Source organism: Cygnus olor, chromosome 8 (assembly GCF_009769625.2).
Source record: "Cygnus olor isolate bCygOlo1 chromosome 8, bCygOlo1.pri.v2, whole genome shotgun sequence".
In the NCBI taxonomy this organism is placed as follows: Eukaryota; Metazoa; Chordata; class Aves; order Anseriformes; family Anatidae; genus Cygnus; species Cygnus olor.
Window position 1 is genome coordinate 18239291 of NC_049176.1, and position 12808 is coordinate 18252098.

Here is a 12808-nt window from a genome sequence, read left to right on the forward strand (position 1 = left end):
TCTTATTCCCGAGTGGTTTTGTCTTTTTTTTTCCCCCTAATGTTTTAGCCTGTTCTCATATGCTTAAGCTGTTTTTTCAAGACATTTTTAAAGTGTGGTATTTTCACATATTGTAGTGTGTTCTGAGATTACTAATTAAAAAAAATATTATTTTTTTAAAGTATATGTGAAACATAGCATTTCATACAGATACTTCCTTTAGAAACTGATGTTTAGAAACTTGACAAGCCAAAGTGCCTTTCAGTTTTCATCAGTTGTTTCTTGAAGTACTGTGAATTGTGAAGCTGAGGTCACATATTACCAAATGATTATTGGACAGTCATTTAAAAAAATGTTGAAAAATGAAAAAGTGGAAAAAAGGTTATTAAAATAACTTCAACTATTTCCCATTTGGTAACCTTAAAACCCATAATGCATGGTGTCTAATTTTGAATTTTAAATTAAAAAATTGTTTAAAATTCCTGTGAATTCATTTAGCTTTTGGGAGATAAACAGTTGCAGTATTGATTGAGTTCAGTATTACCTATTTTCATGCCCTAAATCTTCCCTACAGAAATAAAAATAACACAATGAGGTAGTATAATCTTGTTTTGCAAATTAATACTGCATTTTTTTTTTCCCGGAAACAAAACGATTGAACTGAATTAAACAAAGTTTTATATTTACAATAACTTGTTTTATCCTTTAAGTGTTACTTTTGACTTACTAAAAACAGTTTTGTAGTTAGTTATCTGCTGTTTATATATTTTTTCAGGTTTTATCTATAACAGAGTTTCTCTTACATTTTTGACACAGATATCTATCTGTTCCAGAACTAATATTTGCTACAACCAGAGACTGAAATGGTCTGAATAGAGCGTTAAGTAACTTGGCTTTGACAGCTCCATCATTTCCTCAGAACTTGGAACAGAATTTGAGCTCTACTTCTACACTATCTTAGATTATAATGCCATCCTTGCCTAATGAGGGAGGTATGCAAGTCTCGTATTTTTTAATATAGCCTATTAATTATTTCTGTAGGCTTGTAAGTTGCAGTGAAGTACATTTTTGTAACTGACTAGCTCAGATGCTGCATGATGGATGGTATGGTAATTTTAGTTCATTTGTATACATTATTTGAGATATAGATGTGTTGTTGATAGTTAAAATGCTATTTTTCAAAGACAACCTTGGAACTGCTCCTGTGACTTTGCGATCGGAACTACCCTATCAAAGCCCTATTAAAAGAAAGGTCAGAAAGAAGAAGAATGGAGTCATCACTGCAAATGTTGCTGGCACAAAATATGAAATTGGTAGGAAGCTATATATCTTGTTGTTATCATAATACCAATTGATGTGAATGGATTACTAACTAGTGGGGTGAATTAATGGATTTTGCATCAAGCTGCCAGTGAGTCATTTCCAAAGGGTTTTATGTTCTGAGAAACCTTTGTCTTTTTTTTTTTTTTTTTTTTTTGGTAACATTGAGTTGATAGCTTTGAATGCTGTACAACATGTATTACTCCCCACTCCTTACTCAGGGAAGGGCCTTGAAATGCAAAAAATTGATTAATGAAGATAGCTGTGGAAAAAAATATTAATTATGATTTACATATGAATTCAGAAGTATACTTAAACCCGTAAATGATGAACAGTTTAAATGCAATGTTAAATACCCTTACTATTATGCAGAGGTTTCTCAATTAAAAATAATAATATTTTGCATTTTGATGAGGCTATTATCACACTAAATCTATAGTTTGTATTCTGTTGTAGAAGAAAAGATGTAGAAAACTAGAATCATGTAACTTGGCCTCAGCCTTTTAAATAGCGTGTTTGTAGGACCAAAACAACACTGTATTTCTTCTAGCTTTTGGTGGAGTAACAGAAGAGAATCTGGGAGGTGCCACTAATGCTGATTCTTGATTAACGGCAAATAATGACAATAAATATATGCTCCTGTTCAGCCTATAATATGCACAATGGGTTTGTTCTGATAGCTCTCCAAAAAAAAACAACAAATGGCTCAGTATCAAGACAGGTGCGTTATCCTCTTCAATGGACTAGTTACTGGTAACTTTAGAATGACACTCTCTCTACCCTTATCTCCTTCCGACTATGGAAATGGTTCAACGAGTTTTCCAAAGACTTCAGGACTCACAGGTATTTCAGAGACTTTCTGTGGCATCTGTGAAGCTTCAAAATGAACTGTTTAGACTGGAAGCCAACTGACGACTTTTCTCAGGTTCAGGCTTTGAACCAGGAGTAGTGACAGACTTTCAAACTCCAAACTCACAGCATACTTGAGTAGACCTTGCTGATTTTTACCAGGTGGGGAAGACTTCAAATCCAGAGATGTCTTCTCTAGAGAGGTGATATCAGAACAAATTTATTACGCAGATAGCAGAATGAATAGCTTAAGGAAAAAAATATTTCTTTTTGTTTCTTTTCTTTTTTCTTTATAAAAATCTTTTATCCAAGAACCTGTGTTATGCCTGGAACATAATCAGAATTGTCTCTTTTTTTTTTTTTTTTTTTTTTTTTTTAAATCTTAAAATAGTGTATGCATTTGTTTTTGTAACTACCATACTAAATAAACTGTGGAACAAGATGATCTTTAAGGTCCTTTCCAACCTGAGCCATTCTATGATATCTTGACTAAAGAGGCTTTGTTCCCTGTGTGCAGTGACACTTATATTTATCATAGTTTTAAAACTAATGTATGTGATGACCAAAATTAACTCTAAAAGCTGTGCAAGTGGACTTTTACTAGGTCAGTGTGGTATGCCTTGAAGCTATTTACAGCTACCATCAGTGATTGTACACTGTTTCCAGACTGGTACAAGGTGCTATACCATTGTAATGACGGATTTGCAATAGACTGCTGGAAATATTGCAAGTTAAATAAGAGCTTGCATGCTAATATTGTTCTCAGGCAAAGGGATGAATATTTAAAATATTCAACATCTTGATCAATTTTTAAAATCTTGAAAATTAATCTATTTTATTCAAAAAATTCCTTAAGTATGTGATTTCTCTGTAGTACGTGTGGTAATACGAGAAATGGGATTTGTGAAAACACGTGATGAAGATGAAACAGCTAATCTTATATGGAGTGATTCTGCTGTGCAACAAGAAAAGATTGCTGAACTTCGGAACTATCAGGTAGAGTGATAGTATTTTGGACAAGTTTCAGTAAACTGTTTCACTCTGAGAAATTCAGTAATGTGTCACTTTTGGTTACACATGTATGGAGAGGAAAACAAAACAAAACAAAAAAACACAATAAAACAATACCATCCAGATTGCAACAAGGCTATACCACTACATATTTTTAAATCCCGTTCTCCTTTTTGGAGTTATTTGTTCATACCATTTGGAATCTGCTCTTTAAGTATTTGGGGGCTGTTCTTTCATGCTTTTGTCTGCCAGTTGATTGTTATGAATTATCGCAGTTTTAAAGAAGAGGCAAAATATCATTTATAAGTTGCTCATAAACTTTTAAGCAGTAAATTAGGCAGAGCTCTCTCCCCAAATAATAAGTATTTTCTTTTCCATGTTTTTTTTTTTTTTTCTCCCTGGGAAGAGAATACAACTTACTGCATCTTTAGTTAAGACCACATAGATAAGTTAAGACCACATGAGATACTCTCTTGAATGATTTATATGTAACACTGATTACGTTTGCCTGAGCATGTAACTGAATGTTTTGAATGATTGTATTAGTTATGACAGAAAAATTTAAAAAATACCAACTTACTTAATTTCTTTTTTGCTCCTCCCTCAGAGAATCAACCATTTTCCAGGAATGGGAGAGATCTGCAGAAAGGATTTTCTGGCAAGAAACATGACTAAGTAATCTTTTATTATTAAGAAGTTTTTCAGCCATGGTATTTAGTGCAGTACAATGCTGAATTATTGCCTTTTAGGTTTGTTTATTTTTAAGAAGAGGCTACAAGAGGACCGAGAATAATTTCCAAAGTTACTGTATCTCTCCAATTTATATCAGTGGAAAATGATGCGGGTTCAGTTCTGTGTCTACATGCTGCAGAATGCCTGAGGCGGCCTTAAGTTGTTATAATACATGTAATGTATAATATACCCAAGCATACGTCGTGTAAGAGTAGGAAAGGATAAATGACTAGTGTGTGAATGGATATTACTTATTTTTAAATAATTAATAACAATATTTTTGTATATATCACATTAAAAACGTGAATCATCTTACTGTTTATGTCAGAAATAAGTCAGACAAATTTGATTTTGTTATAAATTATCCTTACTCTAGTGAAATAGTTGGGTTTTGAAGAATCATATTAGCTGAGAATCTGTGAGTAAGAACTGAGAAAACAATAGTAAATATTGATTCATCAGCCTGGTAATAAGGAAGAGTTTTCAGAGAAATGTATGTGAATGTTTTGATTCTTCTAGCCTAGATCAGTTTAAACAACAGTTAAAAAGAGTTAATCTTTTGGCCCCAAATTTTACCTACACTGCATTTGCCATTACCAAAATAGAATTTGTTTTTGTGTATTAATATAATGTGATATCTCATCTCTCTTGTTCTCTTTCCTTTTTTGTTTTGTAAATACTACACATAGTATGTAGAATGTATGCAAATATTATGTGCATTGCTATGGTGTCTACATGTCCTGCTTATGGACCAGAATCCCCTTGTTCTGGTCCGTAAGTATATACCTGCTGTACAAGCACTTCGCTGCCCCTTCCAGACTTAGTTCTAAGTAAAAACATAGAGATAGCACATGGATGTAAGCAGCTATTTGGAGAGATCTCAGAAACAATGGAACAATTTTGGTCAGCTTGATAGACAGTGCTATCCTTGTGTATTGGTGCAGGTATGTGATTTAAAAAAAATATGCAAGACGAGTAAAAAAAAAAAAGATTCATGCACACATTGTATTCAAATACAGTCTCATTATCTTTCTCTCAACCTACCGAATTCTGAGATTGAAACAGTTTAAAGATGCTGAATGTCGAGATTGCACATATTATAGATAAGATTAGAATAATTTCTCTGGTATGATAACCCTGGGTTAAATATATCTATGTTGTGACTTCACTTAATATCAGCAGATAGAACAGGGTTTTAATCAGTCTCTTTTTATAAGTACTAGCCTCATAATTCAATACTTGGAATTCATAATTTACAAAACTCAGTGATATACCTTGAGACTGCTTGTGAAAACACAAGTCCATTGTGATATGTGGTTGGACAGGCTTCTGTATTTATAATGGAGGATTTTGTTCCATATAGCTGCTGTTCTGTCTTAAGATTTATTTGGAGAGAATAATGCAGAAACACTAATCACGTTTTGTTGCTTTTCTGCTGCATGCAGTCCTTTCTATTCAATTGGATTCTTACCTATTCCTAGCATATTCTGCTTGCCATTTTTTTTCCCCTGCTGCATTTGTACTATGCAAATGCTCCTTGTGTGTACTAGACTTGGATTGTTGATGAGAAGGAAAAAGGCAAACAAAACCCCCACCCGGTTGTATTTAAAATAAATAAATAAAATTTTTTTTACACCCTTAAAGAGCTCCTTTGGTAACAGTGCATTTTCAGTAAGATCAGGTAAAGCTCTTTTATTCTGAGGCAACGAAATAAGGAATAACCCTAGAACAGCATTTCTCATTTTTTCAAAGACCAGCTACAAATGCCCAGAACTTATTTATTTATCTCTGCATCCATTTGTTGGGAGAAGTAAGCAAACAACATAAAGAAGAAGGCGAGAATGAAAAGATTTAGAATAAAATTGAATACTTAGAGTGATATGCATCTCTTTGAATCCCAGATTATGTATAGAAAATGTGTGCATAGCAAGTACTGTTGTGCATGCTAATGATGTTGGTCATAAACAGAGAGAAGGAGATGACTAGAAACTGAGATGCAGATGAACGCAAGGAGTTTGGCAGGGGATTTCATTACACAGGTCTCACAGACTTAGAAGCAAATGTATGAAGAATTACATGTCCTGGGTGATGGTGAGGAGATGTTCCTTTGGAAAATCTCCTGTAAATTCTTATTTCAAAACTTGTAACTGAATGTCAGCACTCGAATTTGTCTGTCCATAAATGCTAAATTTCTTTTGCCACATAACAGGCATCATGAGATCAGTTTAATAAGTCGTATTTGACTAGTATATACAGGGAAAATATTATGCTGAGGTAAAATGCCCTCTCAGTAAACTGAAATGTTAATAATGACTTTTTTTTTTATTACATGCCAGAGGTTACTTACATTTAGTGGGAAGTTTCAAATTGCTATTTGTGAAAAAGTCACATGCTGTATTCAAGTAACTGTGACCTGTTTACTCAGATAGTTGCATAGTTATAGAATTATGACAGAAAAAAAAGTCCTGTACATGTTTAAATCATGTGTTCTGTAAACGGTCTCATAGATGCAATCTCCTCGTGAGTAATAAGTGTAATTACAGATTGTATGCAGTAAGTAGGGAAAAAGGTGTACAGGATGAACAGCAGAGGGAATAGATACGAGATGTTTTTTATTTACATTTAAAAGGTTTGTGAACTGGTCATGGCTGAAGAGTCATTCTCATCTATCTCATCCACTAACCTCCTTTCATATCTGAAAAGTCAGAGGATCTTGAAACATAGGCAGTAGAACCTGTGTTACTTGACTGACAAGTCATTTCGTTAATAACGTACAGTCACTACAAAACACCTTTGGTTCTTTTGCACAGAAAGCACTCAGAAATGAGAGCAGGGGCTGACTGGATCTGGGAGCTAAAATAGCACTCAGAGGAACAATAACTTGCTTTTTAGTTCTCAGACCTCCTGATAAGGACTGCAAAGGCTAAAGGACAGAGCAGCACAGTGAAGAAGTGGTTACCCACAGTAGTAGATAACAGATGTGCTGGAAAATAGGGCTATTGTAATGGAATAGGTCTTGATTCAGAAAGCTGCTTGATGATGTTCCTACACCGTTTGTGAATAGGGCCAGGCAGGGAAGAACAGAGCTGAATTCTTTTGTCGAAAGTTTTAGTGAGCATCAGAACTTGTAAACAGTGGTAAGTATTCAGTTTTATGTTATTGTTTGTAGTCTACCCAGTTATGCATAAGGTAAAAGAAGGCATAAAGAGCTGATGTAATTGCAGTCAGAAAATAAGATATCTATGTTATCAAGTTATATTTGTTAAATAGGGATATGAGTATTGAAATCTGTGAGTTAAATAGCAAGTTTCTGTCATGCAATACTTCAGGATGCAAATGAGAAGTAATTTGGAGAGGGATGTAAACTAACACAGAAGTTATGTTTTTTTTTTTTTTTGGCCTAAATACAGGATAATTTATGGCTAATTTATAGGGTAATTTAAGATATGCTCTTCACTCAGCAAGGCAGTAACATCTCTAAATGTATAGTAGATGGACAGTTCAAAAATTATGCCTTAATGATCAATTATAATATCAACTCATGTTTTTTTTTTTTTCCTGAATATTGAATGGCTTTCATCAAACTAGATTTTTAAAAATGACAATTGTAACGAAGCTGCAGGAACACTGAGCCTCATGCAGTACTCCAGGAGTACTACAACTATTGTGGCTTCTGCAGAGTGTTTGTTGGGTAGCTGGCTAACAGTTCGGTGACAGTGTATCTATTATACCAGTAGGTCCTGGCTACAGTCCTAGTCTTACAGATGCAGTTGGCAGTTCTGCTTCTTCTGTTAGTATTTGAGCCACTTAAAGTAAAAGCGTCTTATAGTGTATGGGGATCATTATGTAGGCTCATAGTAGAAATGAAATATTGAAATGATATTGTATGTCTGTTTTACATGTAAGTTATCCTGATGATATTAGTTTCCATTAGAAAAGTAGAAGTATAGCTAAATCTTTAATTCATTAAAAAAATAAAAAAAATCACCATAGTTCCTTTTTTTTTTTTTTTTTTTTAATTAAAGTCTGGGCAGCTTGCTATATCAGTTCACTTCTTTTTAAGCATCCAGCTTTCTGTTGATCTGTGGCTATTAGTATTCCAAACGTGTCCAACCTGAATGCTAGTGTAGAGCTACCCAAACTGAGTTCATACAAAGTTACATGTGAAGCTTCAGGAGTTCTGCATACCTGAAACAAGCTAGCTGCTTCAGGATTTAACTCAGCAAAGACTAAATTTGTCCTACTGGGAACCATGCTATGCTAGTCCATGTAGTACTACAAAGTATATAAAGCTTACCTAACTTGACTGCACCAGTATTAAAGCTACCTTGCTTAAAGCTTTTATGTATCTAGCCAGCACTGCCAGTCTGGTATGGGTATATCCTTCCTATCTGCCAGAGATACGGCTTTGAGTGATGGAAACTTCTATTAACTGAATTGTCTGCTGTCCTTTTAGGAGAGTTAGAGGAGTTAGATGCATGCCAAAAAATGAGATGAATGCCAATAAGATAATAAATACAATATGATGATAAGCGAAAATGCACAAGAAAGTCTGCTTTTGTTGTTCTTAAAGTATGCATGTGAATATGTCAGAGCTCTAACCATTCTAAATCAACTGCAGACATCTGCTCTCCTATTTTTTTATACAAAATATAAATTTTATACAAAAATACAAGAAAGTATTTTGCTAATGAAATTTTCTAGTCAGATTATTGTAAATGATATTTAATCCAGAGGATTGATCCATCAAAGCATTTTATTATCTGAAAAAAAACAAACTGTATTGCACTTTTTTTCAGAATGATCAAGTGTCAGCCTCAGGAGTATACTTTTATTCCTCGAACATGGATCTTCCCTGCAGAGTACACGCAGTTTCAGAACTATGTAAAAGAACTGAAGAAGAAGCGTCGACAGAAAACATTTATAGTCAAACCAGCTAATGGTGCAATGGGGCATGGGTAAGTTTCGTGTTAATTCAGTCTTCTTACCCAGAAAAGGCAAAATCTAGTGCTATTTACATCACTAACAGAAGCTGTTTCTTAATAAGAAGTTTGTCATACAAGTGGTACAATCAGTACAAAAAAGGTAACATATTGGACAAAGAATTAACAAGCAGAAACAGCTAAAATACTAAAGTAACTGGAAGTGGTATTTTAATGTTGTTCTAAATGTGACTTAATTAAAGAATACATTTTCTGATGATGATCAGATAAGTCTTAAGATCAGTATTATTTTTATTGTGGAATTATCCAAACAATATATTTATGAATCTCTTGTGCTTAGACTTAGAGGGTGAGATTGCATTGTGCACAAATGGCAGGGTTTCAGTAGTTGCAGGGGTGTTGCTTGGAAGATCAGGATCTTCCGCAGCTCTGAAAACAGTCCAAGTACCCTACTGCATGCTAAAACTGCAGCACAAACATATTTAAGATCAGCAGCCTCAAGGTGAAGGAGAAACAGAGGAGATATCGTTGGGGATGCAGCTGGAGGCGCAGTCTTGGAAGGAGGTGACCCTCATACTGGAGGAGGGACACTGCTGAAAAGGCTGTGACCTGCAGTTGGGTTGAAGCTGTTTTGCCTGTGACAGGAATACACAGTAAAAAACAAATGAGATTTAAATATCTTGATTTAGTAGTTATCTTCTTATTTTTGAATATTTCAGTTTTAGCTTTTATTGCTTTTAATATCAATTTGGGTTATATACTATAGTAAAGCTCTTGGTTCTTTTTTTTTTTTTTAAAAAAAAAAAGTATCGGCATTACTGTAAAAGTAAAGGCCCTGAAATTTTTCCATTTCGTTATTTTTCATTCCTCTTGGAATGAAACAGAAATTTTGAGATATTTCACAGAAAAGATGGGGAAGAATAATCACGGGTGCTAGAGGCTGCAAATTCTGCCAAACAATTTCTAAGTGTAGAGGGAATCCATTATTACCATTTGTTGAATCAAAGGAAGCAGAAAGTTATTTTGAAATGGCTTGTTGCCTTTTTTCCATCCAGTGAAGTATTATAAAAGACAGAAAATTAAAAGCCATGTAAGTGAATGGCACTTTTTCTCTACCCTACGAATAGGCTGTGTAAGCTCTTTCCACATAGTCTTTAGCCTGACTACCTGGCTCAAAGACCATGAAAAAATATTTCAGAGTTATGTCCAAGTCTTACATTTTTAAAATAACTTTTGTTTGTAACTAGGATCTCTTTAATAAGAAATGGAGAAAAGTTACAAGCTCAGGATCACTTGATTGTTCAGGAATATCTTGACAAACCATTTCTTATGGAAGGCTACAAGTTTGATTTACGTGTATATATTCTTGTAACCTCCTGCGATCCATTAAAAGTGTTTTTATATCATGATGGACTGGTGAGAATGGGCACAGAAAAGTACCATCCCCCCAGTGACTCAAATTTGGTAAGTTGGAGTTTATTCTAATTCATTGCTTATGCATGTAGAATTTTACCTGTGTAGTGTCCAGGCATCGGTGGATTTGAATTTCTTATACCTCACTCTGTACTCTATTGGTGCTATATCTTTCCTTTTCCTTTTCTATGTGCTTTTAGAGCTGCTTCAGTGTAATTATGCAATAGAAAATGCCTGGTGAGCCATTTATTCTACTGTCACTTAAAATACTGTTCTCTTGAAGAATGCCAGTATAATTTGGATCTCAGTAGAAATTATATGTTTTAGAAAAATTCCAGTATTATATTTGGAATAGCTTGCTTTTAATGTTTTATTTTTTTAATATTTTTTTATTTTTTATTGTTACTATTCTCAGCGTTATCAGCACTGAAGTATGCTATGAGTGGATAAACAGAGCAGAAGGATAAGCAGTTTTCTGTGTTTTTGCAACTGTTCATGTTGTAGTCTGTTCATTGTATGAAATAACCTGGCTTATCACTAATGACATTGTTCTTCAGATGACACTGTTCCACAATGACATTGTTCCGGATAACTTCAGACTAAAAATTAATTCAGATGTTTAACTAATATTCTAAAAACAGTTTCATTTTTTGTAGTCTGAAAAATGATTTAATTGTCTGAAATAATTTGATGGAAAGACAACTTTTACAACTACTCAAAAACACAATAGGTTTCATAATCATTCTCAAAGCAGTAATTGAAAGCCATGGGAGAAATTCATTACTTGTAGTGCTAATACAATATATTGTTAACTAGCCTGCAATTAAGATGCTTGGTTTTGTTAATTTCATTTATTTTTTTAACCATAAGTGTAGTGAGATAAATGACAGCAGAAGGCTTGTGTTGTCTATTGGCTGTCTATTCAAAAACGAATTGGAACAGAAAGCCCACGGCCAGCTTAGAACATCAACTAGCATTCAAACAAGGAAAGAAATATGACAAAGACCTCTCACTGTGATAAGGACTGTCATTATGGTAGTGCAGGTGAAGAGCTGAATTAATACCTGTACTGAAAGATACATAAATTTATAAATCATGATTTATAAGTTAGCCTTTAAAGGCTTTTTTTTTTCAGTGTAACTGATAACATAAATTGTTGTTTAAATTTTCTTACCTGAAGGAATCATAGCACTCACTTGTATATGTAATACATCTTGAAATTTACCGCCTTCTAATGTATGGCTACCAGCCATTCAAAAATGAGCAATTCTGGTAGATAGCAACAAGGCAGATGAATTTATATGTAAAAGATACTTTAAAGTATCACTATCATGAGAACATTTCTCATAACTAAACTAGAGTGACAACTGAAATGTGGGATTGTCTATGAAATAGATGCCAAAGTGTTTTTTGCACTTTTAAAGTAGCACTTCAAAGTACTATCTTTATTGTTTGCTTCTTGTGTAATGTAATTGTTCTGTAAGTTATGATGATTGCTTTTCACATTTTTATGTAGTTGTTTACATACAGACCTGTAAAAGCGGCAGATATATTTCCTAACCAGATGTTGATCACAACTGGCTTAAATACAAGCCCAGATTTTGTTATAACATGGCTAGACTGTTCAGTATGTGAAAATTCCAAGAATTAGAAACATCAGAAACAACAGAACATCTGCTCACAATATATTTTCAAATATGAATTGTTTGACTAAGTCATTATTGATTTAACATTTTTAAAAAATAATTTTGAACTGACTATTCTAGAACTGTATTTAAAGTGTTGTTCTTTTTTTTTGTTTATTGTGTTGATCTCTTCTCTCTCTTCTTAGAGCCAATTGTATATGCATCTGACTAACTACTCTGTGAATAAACATAATGAACATTTTGGACGGGATGAAACAGAAGACAAAGGAAGTAAACGCTCCATAAAATGGTTTACTGAGTTTCTAGAAACAAATAATCTTGATGTCTCCAAATTCTGGAATGATATTTCAGTAAGATAAAACTAATATGCTTTTCTTTATTTTGTCTATGTATATTCTTAAAAAATTAATTGCTTCTGCCATCCATTGCTTTACTTGAATATTATTTTTGAAACTTTATTAATCCAAATTCTCAGCAATGCACACCACAAGTGACGTGCTATTAATGATGATTATATTTTAAAAAGGTGATATTCAGAGTTTGGTTATAAATTTAATATTAAACTTTGTCTGAGGTACAAAAGCCCTTTCAACCAGTTAGTTATTCACGTAAGTAATATCATACACAGGAACAATCCCATTTAAACTCTCAAAAACTTTTCTAGCACTTAAAGCGAATTTTATGTGAGAACATTTACAAAACTGCAGTCAGTGCTGTGTATATCAGTGGATTGGAACCTGCACCATTAAAGTCAGTGGGTATGTTACAGGCATCTTCAGGTGAGGAATAGGACAAAGACTGACAGAGCTGAGGCATGATCTGTAATTATGATTCCTAGTATATTTATTGAAAACGATATTGTGAGGTGAAATGGGCAAAGTTTGGCTATACTATGCATTGTTCCCAGTATACCTT

General features: G+C 33.7%; 1 protein-coding gene across 8 annotated transcripts in view; it reads left to right on the top strand.

Annotated features, from left to right (window-relative positions):
* TTLL7 (tubulin tyrosine ligase like 7) overlaps window positions 1-12808 on the top strand; it is a 72878-nt gene that overhangs the window by 18838 nt on the left and 41232 nt on the right. For 4 of the 8 annotated variants that reach the window (XR_005821958.1, XM_040565238.1, XM_040565233.1 and 1 more), the window contains 7 exons: window positions 813-971; window positions 1164-1292; window positions 3023-3144; window positions 3767-3834; window positions 8691-8849; window positions 10082-10298; window positions 12079-12243. Coding sequence is in view for 7 of the 8 variants with exons in the window: in XM_040565238.1 (XP_040421172.1) it covers window positions 947-971; window positions 1164-1292; window positions 3023-3144; window positions 3767-3834; window positions 8691-8849; window positions 10082-10298; window positions 12079-12243 (885 nt within the window). In the remaining variant the exon portion in view is untranslated. Of the gene's footprint in view, window positions 1-795; window positions 972-1163; window positions 1293-3022; window positions 3145-3766; window positions 3835-8690; window positions 8850-10081; window positions 10299-12078; window positions 12244-12808 lie in introns of all 8 variants that reach the window. The other 4 variants (XM_040565239.1, XM_040565236.1, XM_040565234.1 and 1 more) reach the window with 2 other exon arrangements.